General features: G+C 34.6%; 2 protein-coding genes across 2 annotated transcripts in view; one reads left to right on the plus strand and one right to left on the minus strand.

The window, feature by feature from the left end:
• The window catches only part of Sema2a (Semaphorin 2a), a 677,811-nt gene that overhangs the window by 94,849 nt on the left and 561,314 nt on the right, over positions 1-21,648 (minus strand). The gene's annotated exons all lie outside the window — the stretch shown is intronic.
• On the plus strand, positions 5,052-8,777 carry LOC100866154 (UDP-glycosyltransferase UGT5). The gene is made up of 5 exons (XM_003693922.4): positions 5,052-5,565; positions 6,397-6,764; positions 7,027-7,246; positions 7,744-7,963; positions 8,171-8,777. The coding sequence occupies exons 1-5, from the start codon at positions 5,085-5,087 to the stop codon at positions 8,460-8,462; spliced, it is 1,581 nt and encodes a 526-aa protein (XP_003693970.2). The 5' UTR covers positions 5,052-5,084; the 3' UTR covers positions 8,463-8,777.

Genomic DNA, 21,648 nt, shown 5'->3' on the forward strand with positions numbered 1-21,648 from the left:
TTCCCAACTTTCCCTTTCCGCCATTTCGAACACGATTGTTGCCGCGTTTTCATCGCCCTCGTTACTATCGTATCGATAAAACGAAACGCCTCTCTGTCCTCGAACGATGTTCGAATGGCCGAAGGAATTTATCAGGGAGTTGTGATTTTTAAAAATTGATGTAATTTAATTCCTTCCTTTCGATTAGTTTGAAATTTTGTCGAAACGTTTTTATGCTTGAATGTACGAGTATAAAAGAGTGCGTGGTTTTAATAAACGAATATTCGAGTAAAGTGTTATTGTTGCTTTTTACTTTGATTTGGAAAGAAAAGAAAGAAATTGGGAAAATTGGGGGAGGAACAAGGATTTGTATTTCTTTGTTAGAAAATTAGTAGACGAGATATAATTGTTTATTTTTATATTCGTAGAAAAAGAAAATGATACGTTTGCATTTGTGATTTGCATAATTTATCTACATCGTAATATAACTCCTTTCGAGATTTAAATTATCTTGTCTAATCCGAGAAAGAAAAGAAATATTTGTACACGAAGAGAAATATAAACATGCAGAGAATGTAAATAATATGAGTAAGAAAAAAAAAGAAAAAAGAAAAAAGAAAAATGCTATGTTAACAAAGAAAATTTATATGAAAATTTCTTTATTTCATTAAAGTAATCACAATGATAATTCGTTCAATCATTCCAGTAAAAATTATTTCATAAAAATTGTTTTTAAAATAAAAGTCCTGAATAATTCTTACAATTTTTCTTCATTTAAAGTATCTTTTAAAACAATTTATTTACTCTCTCGATGAAAATTCTACATTTTTTTCTCCTTTTGCAACAAGTTTCACAGTACTTTTTCCAACTTCAAACTCATTAGAAAGAACCATTTGAATTTTTCTGCTTAATATTTCATAATCAAATTCTAATATTTTTTTTATTATATATCTTTTCAATAAATGAATATACATAATTACTTCATCGTTGTTAAGAATAAGATGAAATTTGATAGATGAGTTATAATTGCATTCGTTATCGTACATCCGTATAACTCGAAACCTATTAACCCCAAAATATGACAAAGACGGTTATCATTTGAGCAGTGTTCATTGTTTCGCGAATTAATCGACCTAAATGACATAACGAATACAGAATACCTTGATCCACACGCAGAGGATATTTAACGTAATCTTTGGAGAACTAGTTTAAACTAATGTATTTAATGTAATTACCAATTGCACATCTCAAATATCATAAATTAATCTTATCAAGCGTTTACATTCGCAATACGTTTGCTCGCGTCTCCATTTAATGCGACTTAACGCTGTCGAAATTGCGATGATTCCTGCGGCAAAACAACATGATACATTAGATTATATCATTATCTCCTCACAGAGATAATCTTAAGAATTTTCACGATTCGAATCGAATTATAAGAAAAGCAAACGCAATATCTTTGAATGCATCTTTCGAAATCCATCCGTTTAATCCGTTAATTGTGTCGCAAAAAATGAGGATTAAATTTTTATTCCGTTAAAAATGTGTAACACAAGTGACGGGTTGAGAAACACTGAGATAGACCTAGGATCTAGCGAGGAAGAGTAGTTTCACGGCTCGTCGTGTTACGATTGCTGTCGATCCCGAGAATTAGGGAATTAAATCGACCCGCTACCCACCCTCCACGCCCCCTTACACCTGACGTATTTCAAATACGGGCATTGGATAGGAGGGTCGGACGTCTGACGGCAAGTTCACGAACACACAGAGGCTGTGGAGTCGCTGGAGGCGTATAGTTACTTGCCGGCTCGACGGTATTATTGACAGGAGAAGGCCAAGTGTGTAACTTTGTTGGGTTCAGGCTGAGGAGCAGTAGAGATCTCTTGCAGTCTCGAATCGGTATCCTTAAACTCCAGCATACCGATGGATAATAATAATCGTTGTATACGTAGTATTATTAGATAACTATTAATCCTTGGACGAGACAAGAAATTTTTTGATTTTTTGTCGTTGCGTTGCATTGCTCCAGTGTGTGCAGTGATAATACAAATAGTGAAACAACACTATTACAATACTATTCTGACACACTTTTGAGATTTGACGATGAGCTAAACACTGAATTAGTATTATAGTCCATTAAAGATATATTCATATATTTTTAATTAATTATTTTAAATGATTTCTTTGTCTTATCTTTTTCTTCCACACAGTATGAATAAAGCAATTAATTGTTTTATATGATAATAATTAACAATCTCGTAACATATAATATTAATATATTCAAATTTATATTTGTTTAAAAAATTCTAATAATAAAAATTCTAGTAATACATATTCTTCCATAAATCGAAGTTTTATTAAATCTTTCAACATTATTACATGGATTTTAAAAATTTTATTACGGGCTATTAAACGTAATTTAAAAGATATGTATAATTTACTGTTTTTATATCAGCGATGATATAAATATCAGTAATTAAATAAATGATTCTTATTAAAGTTTTTTGCAATTTACCTTTTAAATTTTTTTAAGTACAATCAATATATTTTGCATGGAAAGTTCAAATTTATTCAGTCCAGTGTGTGCTTTATCATAAAAAGTCGGCAGTCCTCGGCTCCACACTTAACGTCAGCGTTGAAGGGGTTAACAGGGGGAAGGTGTGCATACGGACGAGCGTTCATTTTATCTCGAGGAGGAAAATTACAGAGTATTTAAATAAGCGATTTGTATAATTACACAAGATGTAACACGTATACAAAAAGATTATTCAACACACGTGTTATATACCCTTTGTAGCGAAAGGGTTAATTTTACGTTAAAAATAAATCTTCGAATAAATAGGGATAATTGTTAAACAAAATATTCGAGAATCCTTAATTTAAAATTTATCAATCAGAAAGATTTATTTCTCATCAAATTTATCCATCAAATTTGTCAGTTAATGTTTGCTCCGACGAGAATATTTTTAAATTTTCCCAGAAAACCCGTTTAAAGATAAAAAGAAAAATGCACACGCACACGCATAGCACACAAGTACCTCAATAAATTGCACGTCGTTTGGTTTTCAGTCAAGAATACTCGCTTGTTTCGAGTGATATTTTTCATGTCATATTAACGGCTTATCCACCGATATTTCCTGGATTATTGTTTTTCTTGAAAACAATTCAACAACCACGTGCAAAGAATATACCATGGCGTTGCTTGTTTCGCGATTGTGGTTTCACGTTTGATGGAAATCGAAGTATCGAAGCATGTTTAATTTAAATTTTAAAAACTTCAATCGTGAAATGGTTGCCACGTGGAAAAAAAAGATCAATCGAACATATATGAGAATGTACACGTTATGTACACGAATGTACATAAACATAATATAAAACAATAAATAATTGTATCGTTAAGGATAAACGACAACACACTTCACAAATAGAATTTTTCTACGACAATTATTATTAAACGATTGCTTTCTTTTCGATTATATTTAAAGTATGTTCATAAATTTGAAACTTGACAGTACCGTGACAATTAATATCTTGCAAGGCCCTTTTCCAAAATATTGTGCTAATTTTACATTATTGTACCGCCTCGCAAATATTTACTCTTACAATACAAACAAAACTGTGTCGTTTAATCTCGCCACACATCGAACCACTTATTTTATTTCACGATCGAGCTCGGTGACAAGAGCAAGTCATAGCGAAGCAATTACAAAGGCATTCGGACATCGTTTACACTTTACGAGGCACTAAAGGGGTGGAGAAATGCCGTGGGCGAGAATGGTCTTCAGGATATTAGCACGTTATTGCCAGAGTTTATTGGTTTTATCGATTTCCCCGCTGTCCTATTCCCCGTTGTCCGGTGTAAAAAAGAATTAACATCCGAGTGAGTGATTTGCTAAACGTGACATCGTAACAATTGGACATCGAACGGACAGGGAAAATTTCCCATTCAACCGCGTCTCGTTCACCAATTTGCCAAAATAATTGCTATCATACGACGAGCGAATAATAATAATTTTCTATTGTTAATTCACCTTACAAATATAGTTTAACATTTGCCGCGTTACGTCGAATAACATATTAGAAATATTCGTTTATTCGATTTTTTTATTTATTTGCAATATAAATTTTAACAAACTGAATGTGTTCGCGCAATGTTAACGTAATTTTAATTGCGGACTGTATACCAATTAACTTAGAGAACAGTCTCTCACGAATTCGCAGTAAAGTAATCGTGTCCAACGATTATTAACTGTCTAATTGTCGTACCCAGCTATCAGAGTATGGCATAATCGCCACGAGACTCAAGAGAAACAAACAGAACAACGTATCTTTTTTATAATCTAGTTGTCGCAAAGTCAATGTGTTTGTTATCTTTAGAACCAATTCGAAACCGATCATGCTGAAACATACAATTACATGAATCGACTAAACTCACAAAAACAGTCCTCTAGCAGTACGATTTCTTTAGGTTCGACAGAGGTCTGCTAGCAACAAAAAGGACTTTCATGGAAACAAAGAACTTTTTCGAACAAATCTGTGTTTATAAATCTGGTGAACAAAATACTTATATAAGGTGTATTCGTGAAATATCATTAAAGAATCGATTCTTGGAAGTTAAAACAAGTAGAAAAATCGGTTAAGCCTTATTTTATTATTATTCACTTAGAGATAATAGTGTGAACTTTAAAAAAATCTAATAAATAATTCATATTTTATTCTAACTTTTATATGTTTATTTTATAATCTTTAAAATTCATTTTCTAAAATTATCTCACACACACACACACACACACACACACACACACACACACACACACACACACACACACACACACACACATATATATATGAATAATCAATCTGAAATTTTAAATTTGAAATTTTATAACGTAATGTGCAACGACGTATTCTTAATATTTACATTTACTTAACATAACATTGTACAATAATATATCGTGCAATATTACAAGAATATAATATGGCATACTTATATAACACTCACTTATAATACTTAGGTAATAAACATACATTATATAATTATCGGTAGTTTCATTTAATAGAGAAATAATCAACATAAAATGTCAGTTTAACTTGAACCGAGAAACATGATACCTAACTTCGTGAGACTATCCTTTCTTTTATACGTTCTAATCTACGCGAATGAATCGGAGTGTTATAAAATCTTGGCCATTATCCCAACGTCGTCTTACAGTCATCAGATTCCGTATCGACAAATATGGCTCGAATTACAGGCACAGGGCCACGAGATTGTACTGATCACTACGAATCCTATACCGAATATCAACTTGCCGAATTTCACTCAGATCGATATCAGTCATTCGTACAGCTGTTTAAAGGAAATTGACTTCGTCAAGAATCGGTTCGAACATATTGGCTGGTTGAAGATCATAGAGAAACACGTTATACCTTTGTACACGTGTTTCTTAACCGAGGTGTTCAATTCAACTGAAGTGAAAAAATTATATTCCCCGGATAATCCTGTGAAATTCGATGTTTTCTTGGCGGAATTTTTCTACGGACCAGCCATGTGCGCTTTCGCGCACAGATTTAACGTTCCACTAATAGGTATGTATTTATTATTATTATAATTTTAATTGTATTTTTATTAAATATAAAAAATTCAAAAGCTGGAAACGATCCTAATGATTGTTTGTTGATAACCAAGATTTTAATAACTTCTACTCCATATGGATCAACTTTTTTAGAAAAAAAAAAAAAAATATCCTTGAAAATGAAAGATTGAAGAAAATTTTTATTCCATTATTAATAACAAATAGATATCGAATATTATTCAAGTATGAATAACAGTATGACAACATTGAATAATATTTTTTATTATTGTCTAATATCTATGATGTTTTATTTTATATAAACGTATTAATTGATTATTATTGTTAAATAAAACCATTCAACAGTTAGTTTTATGTATCTTTTAAACTTTTCGAACGTTCTAAAGTAAAGTTGTTTACGTGAAATGTATTAATAAAGAAATTAAACGAACGATAAGTTTGCATATTGTATGAAAATATTGTTATATTCAGCGAAAATTAATTAACATTTCAATCGAGATTGAAATCATTCCTTGTGAAAATTGTTGCATTTTCTCAGTCTAATTATTTCTTCGCTTCTATACGTATCACAAATAACATGTTTGTTATTGCACAATGCATTAATTTTAATTAGATATATCAGATACATTACTTAAAAAAAAAAAAGAAGATTAAAAAAATTGATAAGATGTCACGATGACAATGCTTTTTCTCATGAAAATATTTCATGAGAAACAGATATTTCTCTTTCTCTAAACGAGGAACAGAATTTTTTTTTTTTTTTTTTCTTTAAACGAATAAAAATTATTGTTTCCTGTTTTCAATTAATCATTTTATATGACCGTAGGATTAAGTTCGTTGGGACTGATTAGCTTGAATGAATTTATTCTTGGAGGGCTCGTTCTACCTTCTCATGAATTCACATGGGAAATGGAAGCGAACACGGGCACAAATTTGCCATTCTTCAAGAGATTGAGTAATTTCGTGACTATGTGGAGTTTCCTGTACCGTACTAGTTTCGATGTATTTTCTTTCCAGCAAAAATTGGCAGAGAAATATCTTGGACCATTACCACCATTGATGGATATTATGAAAAACGCTAGTTTAATTTTTATCAATCAGATAGACGTTTTATCATCCGCACGGCCGAAACTTCCAAATATGCTCTCGTTCAATTCTTTCCACATCTCTAAAAATCCGCCCCCTTTGTCGAAGGTACGACATACATCTTATTTTGTATATGTAAATACACTTCGTTATTTGTAGAAAAGTAAATATTAAACTAAGCAAAATGAGATATAAGAATGGAAGAAGTGAACATGAAAGAGGTGATAAATTTTATGTAATTATGTAAAATATATTCTGGGAGAAGGATCTGCGATTGATTTTTAATTAATCCATAAATTATCCAAGTAGAATATATTGATTGTAAGTACAGTAAGAAAATATAAATTTAATTGAATTATTTTTGTTGCAGGATTTGGAAGAATTTCTTGACGATGCGAAAGAAGGATTTATTTATTTCAGTCTTGGTACCAACGCAAGAAGTTCATGTTTGCCAAAAGAACTTGTAAGCATGTTTTGCAATATTTTCGCAAAATTGCCATATAAAATCGTGTGGAAGTACGAACAAGATTTACCCGAGAAACCTGGAAATATTTATATTAAGGATTGGTTACCTCAACAGAGCATTCTTGGTATTTCATTTTTAATAAAAATTCTTAATAAAATATCCTAACTATCGGGAATAGGCAATATTTTCTTTACGATTGCTGATCAGTTTTAATTTTTGAAAAATATACTTGATCGTATGTATCGATTATATAGTAATTATTTAGACAATCAATAACTTTGATATTTTAATGCGTATCATTCTTCTGATAAACTTTCAAAAGATTTTAATCATCCTATTGAGTATCATACTAACAAAAAGTATTTACTTATTTAAAATAATATTATGCAGTTTTTTAAACCTATCTTTAATAGATTAAAATATTGAATTTAGTAGTTAGATCGCGTTATTAGATTATATTTAGTCGTGGAATAGATACCGAATTTTTATCTGGACACTAAAATTCAGGAAAAGATAAAAGAATCGTCTCTCTAATTTCAAGATTATTGAAATCAATGTTTAGAACCTATTCATGATAATCATCAAAATATTTACGTATTTAACATGTACATTTTTTAACAGCTCATCCAAAGATTAAATTGTTCATCTATCAAGGAGGTCAACAAAGTAGCGAAGAAGCAATAAATTTTGGAGTGCCAGTTATCGCTTTCCCAATATTAGGAGATCAAGATTATTTAGTGAGAAGAATTGAAGCTCTTGGAATGGGAAAATATTTTGATATTAGGACAATTGTTTCAGATCAATTCGAAAATGCTATTAAAGAAGTCATAACCAATAAAGAGTAAGTCTTGTAGAAATATTTAAATTTATACCAATTAATTATACGATTAATTAAATATTATCTAATTTAATAATAATATATCGGATTAAATTTTTAATTAAATTTTTCAATGTTTATTAATATTTTATTACATCTTTGATAAAAATTTTAATATATTTGTGATTATTACTATAATTTTTATATAAACGATGTTTCAATTCTTTTCAGATATAAAAAAAGAGTACTCGATGTTCGAACTCAAATTAGGGAGACATCTCCCGATGTAAAAAATATTATTTGGTGGATAGAATACGTGATACGAACAAAAGGCGCTTTACATCTTCGTTCGACATTAGCCTGGCAACCTTGGTATCAACGTTATGACACGGATATTATAATATTCTTGACGATCGTGATATTCGTGATTTTTTTAATTACTATCAGTATTATTGTCAAGATTCTGACGTATTTTTATAGAAGTAAGAACATTTTTACTCATCAAAAACACAAGATATATTAAAATCAATATGATTTAGAAATTGCTATTTATCAAGTGGAAAAAGATTTGTGTGCAAACACATTATCTACTATAAACTGATAGCACATTTTATGATTTTTAATATTTTATTTTCTTGACATTGTATGTTTTTAACAGATATTAACGTTATTAAATGGTATGTTATTACATATCATTTTTCGTATTTTCAATTATGTAAGATAAGTTTAACAGTCTTGCAATAAGACTAATTTTTTTTTCTTAATAAAAAAGAATGAAGTATTAAGAAAAATGATTGAAAAAAAGATTATTATTATGAATAAACGTGAATTGTAATTTAAATTAATTACAACAGAAGACCAACCAATGTTATCGAAGAAAAAAAATCCATCGCAATTAATAAGTGATAATTTCATTCAGAAAACGATATCAAGAAAAAAAAAATTGATAAGAAAAGCACCTTAATAGACACGCATACTTGCTAAGGAACATCGAGTTGCAACAACAACGTTGAGAAGCAAAGACAAACATAGATAAACAAGTATCAAACTCTCGTTGCATGAATTATCACACTCCGCCTCGTTTACATTTGTTTGTCGATGCTGCGCTGTTTGCAGCCGTGCTTGTCTTGCGTTCGTTCATCACACGTTGTGAAACTTTTAATTCATCTTCGAATAAACGTCGTTACAGAACTTCTGATGGTATACAGGGATAAATGAAATTAGTATTGATTATTCATCGATTAAAACTTCGCTCGATGGAATTAATGAATTATCGAATTATTGAGGGAATTAATGTAGCCAAGTGTGAATTGTTCGATAATTATCTTAACGGATAATCGAATCGTTCAGAATTTCTTCCAAGGACCAGATTCAATATTGAACGTGATTCTTATTATTCAAATTTCATATAGATTTCCTAAACTCATTTACTGATTAAATTTATCAGAGAATCATTATTAGAGCAAAATATATGTGAAAATATTGAGAAAAGATTATAAAATAAAGTATACAAATTTAAAAAAAAATGATGCAATAGTAAAAGTTCGAAGTAGAGTGACACAACGTGTAAAAGTGATAAATGTCATAATTTATTATTAATTAAAAACATTAATCAAAGGTAACGAAATATCTGAAGAAAAGATATAATGACAGATGAATAAGTATCAATAATTTTTTAAATCATCCTCTCAAACTGGCTAAAGTATATTAATAGGAAATTCCACAATTGATGTCAATCCACAATCAATCTCGATTGAATTTACCGGCAAATGACAAACGTGGCGAGGAGCCCGAGTAAACTTTCATTTCAATTGAAACGTGTAAGCGTTGTAAATAATTCATTGAACGTGAGAGCTCCTATACTCACGTCGATGGCTAAGTTCCCATGTCTGATTGATACGGTTTGCTACTGCTATTTCTGGTCTCTATTTCCTATCTGCACACTGTCAATCATTCGCTGTTACGATCGGCAAGTTTAATACATGTATACATAGAATACGAGAGAGCGGAGGAACCTACACAGTAGCATTGTGCCGTACGTGTCAGCCGTAAGAGCTTCTATGGCTCGAGTTCCATTATGACTTTCCTTCGAATTTCCTGTAATGTATGCTAAATCTTTCATTTCAATTACCTATAATCACTCATGAATTACGATAGAAAAGCGGAAATTCAATTATAATCTATCAGTAAATATTTGTAATACTGATATATATATATATATAGAAATGAATATCTCTACTTGTTCGAGTATATACAAAATTTTAAAAAACAAATAAAAATTTGTTTTTAAATAATAATAATTATCCGAAGAAATAATGTTTTATTTACATATTATATACAATTGTTTTGTCAATTCATCAATTATAATCACAATGCCAGTGTTGATAATATTTTTATAACTCTTCGATCATAAGTGATTTAATTTATGATAGCCAGAAAAAATTCGCAACAAAAGTTAAGTACAAAAATACAATCTACTCAATGAATGAAGAAAGAGAAAATTTATCCCTAAATTTGAACAATTCGAGAAAACACATCCATCTCCATTCGAAAATTCACGTTTCCACAGATTGGACTTAGGAAGTCTTAGACACGGAGCATTGTCGGTCGCATCAATAACATCGAATTCCACGGCGAATCCATTCGGATGTATCAGCGCAGATATAACGTCACCGACGTATGCCTAATTTATTCGTCCGGCCGAGAGGCCATAGGTATGCATCGAATTCTACGGATTCTTTGGAAAATTGCTTGCCGGCTGGAGCGGCACGCACCGACGAGCTTCCACGTCCGCATAGAAATGACCGGTAGAATGGACCTTTGAACCCTTTTCTCCATCGAAATACGAAAAATTCTTATCTCAAATAATATTCATCACCCCTCGCCGGTGGACGAGACCGAGTTCGAGTGAAACGTTTGGAATTTCGAATGGCGCATTATCGAGCGCGAAAAATCGAAGGTCGTCGTCGAATCTATTGGCCGAGAAAGGGAGAAAAAAAAGAAAAAAAAAGAAGAAAGAAGAGAAAAAAGTTCCACCTTCCTCCTCCAATCTCCTCCTTCTTTATTTGTCTTTCTCTTCACTTCGCTCCCCTCCGTGCCTGGTAATGTCTAGTTACTTTCCTCGATCTTTCCTCTCGGCCCTCGCTTCCTTTCCCTCTCGCTGGAATGGAATGGATATGTTTTCTTGGACCGAACTCTCTTTTATTCCATCCCCCTCCCTCGACCACCGGTTATTATTATGCCTCCGCTGACCCGTACAAACAATGACGTCGTAGAAAGTATCCGTTCCACCCCTCATACGGTAAACAGGATGAAAAATATCTGATTCTTTGGATCCTTTTTTCCCTTCCTCCCCTCCTCTTGCCGCGACGTTCTTTCGTTAAGCTGATTGAACCCAGACAGGAAAATTTCAAATTGGACTTCCTCCTAGTTCGTTATACGGTCGAAAGGATCAATCGTAGTGACTAGCTATCCGCCGGTTTTCGAAAGGATTCCACGGAAAGTAATCAAAAGTTTGGGATTAGCCGGGAAATCGGGCACGGATTTTCGACACGCGAACGTTCCTTGCCGATATATATATATATATATGTACATCTACTGAGTCCGTCTATGTATAAGGTGGAAAAATAATTGTTTCTACGATGGGGAAAAATGTCGTATGCGTTTCATTGAGCGCGATAGAATTTTGTCTATGCGAATCTGTTGGGGATAATTTAGGAGACAAGTTTCTTCTTATCGAAGATTTATAGCGAGAGCAATTTAATCAAATCAAAGATTAATATTTTTACGATCGTGGAAATTTGAAAACAAAGAATACACAAATTATTTTCGGTTCTAAAGAGTAAAAAAAACATAAAAGTTTGAATTATAACAGTTCGCTTTTATGTTGAATTTTAATATTCAATTTAGTAGAATCTTTTTCAAAAATTATACGAATTCTCTCTTTGCCATCGTGAACATTTCACGCGCTATAAACTCCATTCCATACCAGATCGAATCGCATCGATCCAAAAAGAAGAAAAAAAAGGAAATCGCGTAAATTACGCTTTGCCAATTTTAATCCATCCTCGAACACTTCGTCGTAAACATTTCTACACCATCGGATGTCGTGATTACCCCCGATCGAGGCGAAAAAATGGCGTAAATTCCACGTCACCACCGCACCACGCTCACCCATAACCACCCCGTAAATTACGCCAATATCACGTCCACCCATCCTTCCCCGCAATATCATTTTCAGAACGATGCTCCCGTTCCACAACGATCCAAAGGGAGATACGATTCGTGTTTCATAAAGGGGCCTTCCAGGTGCTAAATCCATCGAGCTTTCCAATCGCTATCAAAACGTAGATAATACGTGGTGGACGTGGAGGATACGGTGTGTCGTGGCCGCGATTAATTAGGCGCGTAGTGGCACCCCACGGAGACATTCCGAGATTTTTGCATAAATCCGGCCGTGTCGCGTGGAGGAGAAGGAGAGAAAGTACTAACTGCTGATTCAACCCGGGCGAGAGGCGAACGAGACCGTCCAACCAACCGAGCTGGCCAGCCATGGGGGTGGACACCGTGAAACATTGTTTTAGGCCTATAAATAATCGTTATTGCCGCGTTAATCATGGATAGTCGAGAGGCTCCATTATTCGTAGTGGCTCAGGGGTGGCGTACGGTATGTTATTGCCCCCTTGAACGAAGGGGTCGGCATAGCGCCAACCCTTACGGTTTCGATGCGGCTGGTATTGCTCGACTCGGGGCATGCCGCGAATTGCTGAGAACGAGCCGATCGAATCCTGCACGGCGTCGGATGCTATGGCCTAGTCTAGAATCCCCCTTTATTGATATCTGCATACCCGATGAGTTTTCCGCCCGCCTATCGTGGCCGCCCCGTTTCGTGGATTCCCATGGAAACCCGCGATTATACACCCGTCTCGCCGTTAACTACGCTCAAGATCGTTTAGATCGGAGATATTCGTGGAACGAAGATGGATCGAAGAAGTTCCAGGTATTCGGCGGGATCGAGTGTACAGTTCGGTGTACAGCTCGAACGTCGGCCGCGTTTAAATGATAATCAGAGGTTGGGAATCGATGGAGACGAGTGGTTTGTCCGCGAAGTTGGGACAGAGTTGGCCTCGATCCTCGTTGTTAATATGAAATTCGATGCAACGCGAGTTACGACGATACGAATATTGCGACGATACTTGCTGTGAACGCGATATTCTTGTTGTAAGTGATGCGTGTTTTTTGCATAACAAATGGATAAGCAATATCCATTTGTTTTGGATTTTTTTTTAAATCTAGGTTTGCCAAATTATTTCGCAATTTATTTTCCGTACGTGTCGAGAGATTTCAATTTTTCACCGAATTTGTGAAAAGAAAATCGATTATCTCAGTTAGAAATTTATCGTTATCATATAATTGGATCAGTGATTGTATCACTGTTGATCCTATATCGAAATGGAATAAAATTCTATCGAAGAATTTTCTCGTTAAATCCGTATATTTATTCCATCATTCTCGAAACCAAACGATACTTTCGTTTCCGTCGAACAAGAAATAATTTATTAACCGTTAATAGTCATATCAATAGATGAGAAATTTTTATTAAAATTATAAATTCCGACATCCCCCTTTAGCGATTGAAGTAGTACACGTATTCGAAATAAACCAAATATTTAATCCATCGAAAAAATATCAAACACGCTTCATACGTATCACAAGCTTGAAAAATCCCTTGGGTTGGATCACGATTCCGTCGAAAATTTCGAGATACTGGCCGCGAAACTGCTCCGATTTTTACCTAATATTTCATTGTATTTTATTTCGGCTATCGCGAAAGCCGATTATCGATATTTCGAATATTTCCGCGATTATTTAAATAATGTAAATATTATGATTGGACGAGTCGTTGTATCGCGATTATTTTAATGAACTTGGCCGGGATAAAATCATTTTAATTACGTTCAATTACGCCGAAAGTATTCGATAATTGATAATCATTGAATATTAATTACAGGCGCATCGGCGATGCGCGTGATTTATATAGATTCGAAAACGCTGGGGAGCATTTAACGGCCTCCAAAGTGATTTTTGGACAAGCGCATTATTTGATACTCTTATTAACACACGCGCGCATACCCTCATGAATATTATCTCTGGGGACGGGGTACCGGTAGTGATTGAAATTTTAATTGCTTCCCGCCCGCAAATTTCTTTTCAACGTGCTAGCTTCAACGTGCTAGCTAATTTTCGATCGTGAAAATTGTTAGCGCGTTTATTGTTAATTCGTTTGAATCGTGAGCCGAATTGTCGCCCACCCTCTTTATAATCAATTTCGAAACGTTATTTATTTCGTTCAAATTGATTTTCGCTTGATACTTTTCGATCGAAATTTATGTTCAAAATTATCGAATCGCTGTCTTAAAATAAAAAAGAGACAACTAGAACATGGATTAGAAAGAATACAGGTCCCCGTTTTTAAAAGTTTTTAAACGAAATATTCTTCGGATTTGATGAACCGAGATGGAATTCAAAAACCGCCCAAGTCAAACAATAGCCAAATAGCGAAATTTCCGAAACGAGACATCCCCCAATTTATATCCGATAAACCTGTACGTCTCCGTGATTGTCAGAGCAATCAAGAAACTCGTTTTCTAACGTCCAGCATTCGAACTAACGCCCGTTCGGCAATCAATATAGAAGAGGCGATCTTTGTCCAGGGGCTAATATTTTCCTTCGTTGTCACGTCATTCTACAAAATGGTTGGTAAAAGGAAGGACAGGCAAACAGACGCATTCGAAATTCGATACCATCGCGCGACACTGATCGACGTTCTAATAAATCAAAGGCCGGGTGTCACGAGCACGCGGAGGAGCAGACAGAGGAGATTAACTTATCGAGGAGTGCGGGGGTGGCCGAAAGCCCAATCTAGGGATAACTTTTCGACCGGCTCGAAGTTAACTGGGCGCGCAATTTTGCGTGAACCCCTCCTCCTCCCCCGCGTAACAAACAGCCGTCTGTAGCCCTTTTGTCCCGTGCACACGCCGCCCGCCACGTTGCGTGTGACGTGCGATCTTGAAACGGGAAACTAGTGGATTTCCAATTCGCGTCCGACTGGCATCACTTCGTTTTTACTTTTTTCCCACCACCTTTCGTTTCGCTGAACAACTGGTTTTTAGAGAGTTGAACATCCTCGTCGAGGAATTCATTTCCACCGTGCTATTTGATCTGTTGCGACGACAGACTTCTTTCATCGTTCGTTTGTTCAAATGAAAATAACAACGAGACGAGAAATTTTATCGGGATTAAAAATTAGAAGAATTTTTGTCTATAAATATTTATATGGAATATAAATGCGTGAAGAGATTCTGATGAGAAGTTTTTAAAGAAGATACGAAGATAAGGAAGGGGTGGGTGAAAAGGGATTTTATCAATAATTTTGAAAGAAGCGTTAATTCGTGATGTCGAATCAAAGTTTCCTTTCCGCCAAGTGAATAATAACAGTTTCTCGAGTTTGCGGGCAAATCTTTTCACGTTTGAATTTTTAAAACGATGTCTTTTTATATTTTCAGTCGCGCTGAGTCGAAAGCTCGGCCAACGTGACAGTGTGTATTTATTGGAATGTGTTATTCCATCGTATTTACAAGTGTATTCGTTCGCAAATATTTTTCTCCACGCGTCACGCGTGTACATAAACGTTCGTTAGCGTGGGGCAACGTTGTGGACAGTCATGCTGACCCATGGAATTTTATATCTCTCGAGTGGTTCGCTGACTACACGAATTCAGGGAAACGATGAAAGATTCACGAATTTTCCACGCTTGACACACGCTGTTTAAAACTTTATACCCCTTTATATCCTGTTTGAATATTTTTCTTTTATCAAACCGCGATTGTTTTCCACTTGACAAACATAATTTAATTTAAAACATTATCTTCAAATATTCCCTTTCATCTACCGTTTTAATTTCAAATGGTTTACACTTGACTAAGTCTCGTCATCGCCTGTCACATTAAAAAAAAAAAAAAAAAAAAGAAATTATATCGAATAAAATTAAATACAGACCGCTCTGTTCAATCTAATTAAAATTATAATACATGGATTAGATAAGAAAGAAAACAATCTTCCACGGTATCGTTATAATATACCACGTAACTACGCGTACATCGTGATCGGAAACGTTTGCGTCAACAAAACAATCGATCAAAACACTGCTCTCAACCGATGACTCAGAAACTAATATAAACACGGGCAAAATCGCGAAGCCGAAATCTGCGCGCGCGCTTTCAATTCGCAGTGAAATCACGATACAAGTAGAGCTCGTGATCCCGAGTCAATAGCACCGATCCCGCAGTCAGGGCACGCGTCAGTTTCGTTGTTTTAGGACTGCGGTCCATCGAAGGGGGGGCGGAATCCTTCGTGCAGATGCCGAGCGTTAATTGTGGAAAAGCGAAGCGACGCCGGGTTTATCGGGTCAGTTGATTCGTGAGGGGCTCAGGTACGATCGAGGAGAGGGGGGGAGGGGAGAGGGTTACAAGTTGCCACGGAGGGGAAGTAGGAGACACATCCACCACGGTTATTAGATTAGTTCGGTCCTACCTACCGTCCGTACGGAATATCGTTAACTGTTCGTAATCTCATTCCGCTACCTAAACCGTGATGTGACGTCGGCTCACCGAGAGAAATCCGCATGGCTTCTTTGCAAACTATCCCGAAATTAGCGAGCACGCCCTTGGGCTTCCGTCTACCCCGACGACGAATTTCGATCGTCCATCACGATTTAACTGATTTAACTGGGGTTAAGGTTAAGGGAGGGGGGGAGGGAAGAATCGCGATTTTCGACGAGTAATGAGTATAGGAAATTGTAATTTGTTAAGCATTCTTTGATTTTTTTCTATATATATTTTAAATAAGATTCTTCTAATAAATAAGATCTTTTCTTTTATTTTATTTTATAATGTAACCGAGTATAATATATTTGGGTGATATCGTTCCAGTGACTATTATAGGGATTATGGATTTTTCACTTTAGAATGTGATAGAGAGTTTGGAAAGAGAGAGGAGAAGTGAGAACGACGAACATTTATTCCGTGCTATTGCGTAGGAGAGAATTTTCGAACAAATGTTGAAGGAAAATTAGAAAATGTTGTAGCGAAATGGAGAAGGAAAGATCAATTTTTTACAAAAACAACTTTTCGAAGGATGAAGAAAAGTGTAGAAGAAAAATAAGTAAGTTATTTTTCATTTATCATTTTAAACGTTTTGTTATTTTGTTTTATACAACATCTGAATAAAATTCTCTCATCGATCCAACATTTTCTACAACGTTTGTTACATCGAATCAATTCTATATGATACGCGAAATATATATCTCTTATATGCGGAATCGAATGAAAAATATTGAAACGTGAAATTACATTAGGCATAATTCGTAATATTTCAAGAGACATTGCTAATTGTGTTGATTCGAATTCGCCATGATAGGTCGCATGCATCATACGAGGTTGGTAATTATAATTAAACGATACTCGATCAATTTGCGAATGAAAAGTAATGTAACTCTAATGGAAAAACGCGTCAAAGCAACAACTTCGTTCTTGTACGTTTTTAATTGGTGCTTCTTCGTTATGGCCACGATCGATTTTCCTCTCAAATATGTGCATATCGGAAACTCTCGACAAATATGTATGCACGAAGGGCGTCAACGCCACTCAACTTTGTTAGAGTTGCGTTCCAACGATCCACGATGCTGACGGCATCAAAAATGGTCGATAAATTAACAGAAAACTTTTAATAATTTAACATTTCTCAGATAGACGTTAGGTGTAATAACGATAATAATAATTCTTGAAAACGTTCGAAATGTTTGAAACTTTAATTATTTTTTTTTTGGAAAAATTAAAAACTTGCTTCAACTATTTTTGCCCAAATTTCTACGTGATAATTTCGTTTAACGAATAAAAATATTTGATAAAATCCAAGAAATTTTCATCGAAATTTTTTCATAGAATGAACGAAAGATCCGATTCAAAATAATAAAATGAAATTGCTCGTGATGAAATTAATTTTTATCGCGTAAATAATAATAATTAACATCAATTTTCGCATACATTATATCCTTCTGAATGAATAAGTATATTCAGAACAAGTTAGTGACATTTAGATAAAAAAAAAAAAAAAAAAAAAACTATTAATTTGCAATTCACCTAAAAATAACTCGTATCTATGGAAAATCGTGAAAAACTCGATACGAGACAATCAATTTCCTTTTTGCCTCCACTCCAATCAAGAGAGAAAGAGAGAGAAACTTCAATTAGCACGATCCATATTCATACCATAATTTTCACGCCTCAAATTAATTTCCCTCCGTCCGATCCCTCTTCAATCGTCTTCCACCTCAACCCTCCCGACATTTTTTCCATACCACTCTCTAAACAAGATTACACGCCTCCCCCTCCTCCCGCGAGTGATATCAAATTACGATCGCCGATTTCGGGCAACGGAAACACCGGACGATAACCGCTCTCAACTTCAAATTAATCCGACGATCTCTTGGACCCCGCCTCGCGTCGATAATTTCTCGGGAAACGAATTAAATGCACGCGTACTCCCTCGAACTACTATACCCATCGCTACTATATGATCCATGCACGAAAAGCAAAACCTCCTCGTTTCGTCGACTGATCGATACGCCGATAATTACGCTAATCTGGAAACGGTAACAACATGATCGAGGGCAGAAGCGAGGTATCCGAGGTGGCGCGGTATATACGATCGTCATCATCATCATCATCATCATCATCATCATCATCATCATCATCATCATCATCATCATCGTCATCAACATTGGATACACGGCCAGTTATACAAGGCGGATAATATTCCTACATATGTAGCGACGCATTATTACGCATTATTAGTCGCGCATGCGGATCGCCATCGATTTCCCTCTATTATTGTCACCATACGAATCCCGCTAGATCAGCCCCCTGTCTGAATACCTGGACAGAGCCGTGATCCTGTTTCGTGCCAATCCCCCCCTGCACGTGTAAACGACCAGGAGAATGCGCTTCCTCGACGAACGTCGTCTTCCTTCTTTCTTTCGTTTCCATTCGGGATACTGGACACGGTGGAGAGCTCACAGGGGGGTGGAGGATTGGTGGACGTGTCGTTGGCGGTGAGGTTTGACGCGGCAAGAATTCGGGGTAGGAGGGTGGGAGATGGTGAAGGTGTTGAATGTTGCTACTCGCTAATTTTGTACGTATGATTTAATTTAGTTTTGAAATAATCTTATGAGATTGGAGGGAAGAAGTTATTTGGTGATATTGTTATTAGATGTGTGAATTAAATAAGTTAGTTAAGTATATAAAAATATATAATAAGTTTCATTTGTGTCGTGAAACGTTATTGTCCGATGAATTATGAACGGGTTAGTTGGTTAGAAAGTTAAGTTGTTTGTTTGTTTTTTTTTTTTTTTTTTTTACTGAAGTTAATTCGATCGAGTTTGAATTGGAACGAGAATGTAATTATTTAGTTACACACAAATTTTCTTGGAATGGAGATAGAATGATTTTTTTTTTCTTTCTTTTATAGGAATGGAATACAACAAGTTCGACCTGGAATGAGGGTGTAATTATTTAAATGAATGCACATCTTTCCTTAGAATGGGAAGTCGATAGGGGTTAGAAGATAACGTCTTGTTTTTATTTCGTAGAAGAAGGTTCGAATTTAGGTGTAATTAATTGGGTGCACTTCTTTTCTTGGGAAATAAATGGGAATCGATAGAGTTTGGAGGAGCAAAGCAATCGTTTATTTTTATTTCGTAAAGGTAGATTACTCTGGCTTTTGGTTGAAATTTTTAAAAGAAGAATTATTTAGTCGATAGAGATCGAAGGTGAAAATTTTTTTCTCTTTTTATTAGAAGTGAATTAGAATGGATTTCCTGAAAATTTGAATGCTTAATTTGTGCACGCTTATTTACGTTAAAGCTCGATAGATTAGAGGTAGAAAAATTTTCTTTTGTTTTTTTCTTTCATTTTTAGAAGATTGGAAATTGTAATAATCGGAATTTGTAGTGTAATTGAAGTAATTCTTAACTGAATTATGTAGAACATATTGATGAATGATAAATAGATTATTCAAAAATTATGAATTACTTCATTTAAAAAGAATATAATTTTAAATGAATCGCCATAAGAATCCAAAAGGACAAAAAATTGAAAGTTCACGATTTGGAAACTCGTTTAAAAAAGAAGTAAAAAAGCAACATATGAAATTATAATACAAATGAACCTTTCATTATAGAATAATACGATAAAACTCTCGTTTCGAGTAAACTCAACATCCATCAATTAACATCTGTGCAAACTCTAAACAAAAATTAAAAAAAAAGAAAAAAAAATAGAGGAAGAAGAATCTAAAAATATCGTTAAAGTGGATTACACTTTTCAACGTGATATATGTCGAGATAACACGGTCTAAAATATTCATTAACCAAAAAACTGCGGAGAAAATCAAGCGGACATCAATTTACCGTGAATTTATCCGACAATTCATTCCAGTGACGAGGGAGAGGGGAAAAAAATGGAGTTTTGAGTAAATTTTAAATCGAAATCAAAGCAAGTCCTCCTCAGGCTATGTCGTCCTGGCGACGGACACACTTTTTCCACGAGGAGAGGAATTTCAACGGTGAAATTATCCTGGCATGCACGACAACGATAGGACGAGGCAATTACCGGCAGGACGCGTCAGCTAATTTTACATTTTTCCTCGTCGTTATAATGTAACTAACAAAGTGACGATCGAGCGAATATTCCATTACACGAGCAATTTCCCGAAAATTATTCCAGGCCGGCACGTGGCTAATAGAAGCGCAAGTGTGGCAAAGATGATTGCCTTTTAAGCGGAAAATTTAATTATCGTTCGACGAGTGACCTAATTTATCCGAAGAATCCAAAACATGCATGATCCGTGTGCCTGTCGTTAGAAACGAATCAAAATTTAGACTGGATCCGTGAATAATTTTTCTCTTTTTCAACTTTCGAGATTGATTCTTTCATCAATAATAATCCAAAATTTTAAATACTTTTAGATTAGTATTAGAAGATAAGCATATTGACATATGAACGATAAGAGTCCCGATACTTTAAGATTCTATTTCGACAATTTGTAATAAATAATTGTTTGGAATTAAAGCCAGGCTTTTAAAATATTATTTATAGAAGCATTTAATAATATAATTATCTTCCATATAGTAAAAAAGTTTGTATTGGATGAAGGAAACGTAGACAGAATAAAATAACACTTGTATCGAGTCTATCGTTATTCTATAATAACGAAATCTCTATTTTTATCCTGGCAATTAACAAATTAAGTTTAAGAAGAAGAAAAAAAGAAAGTTGGTAAGAGGGATCGTTTAACTTTTCATTGAATTCTCCATGGTATTTGATTCGACTTGGTTTGTTCCTGATTAATGAGAAATAAAACAAAGACAGCATAAAGTTTTGATTTCAACGTAAGAGTTGGAGAGATATAAATGTTGATAGGGTACGTGTGTAACTTTATTCCGATTATGGAAATGTCTTATTACAAAAGTTTCTGGAATATTTCCAAGAGTGCACGTAGACGAAAGTTTAACGAGTCGATAGTGGGTCAAGTGTTGCTGTAATCGTGCAATCTTGGCTCGTAAACCTACTGCCAATTCGTGTTTCCCTTAA

The sequence above is a fragment of the Apis florea genome, unplaced genomic scaffold, assembly GCF_048593485.1.
Source record: "Apis florea isolate Af1SG1 unplaced genomic scaffold, ASM4859348v1 contig_2839_pilon, whole genome shotgun sequence".
Classification (NCBI taxonomy): Eukaryota; Metazoa; Arthropoda; class Insecta; order Hymenoptera; family Apidae; genus Apis; species Apis florea.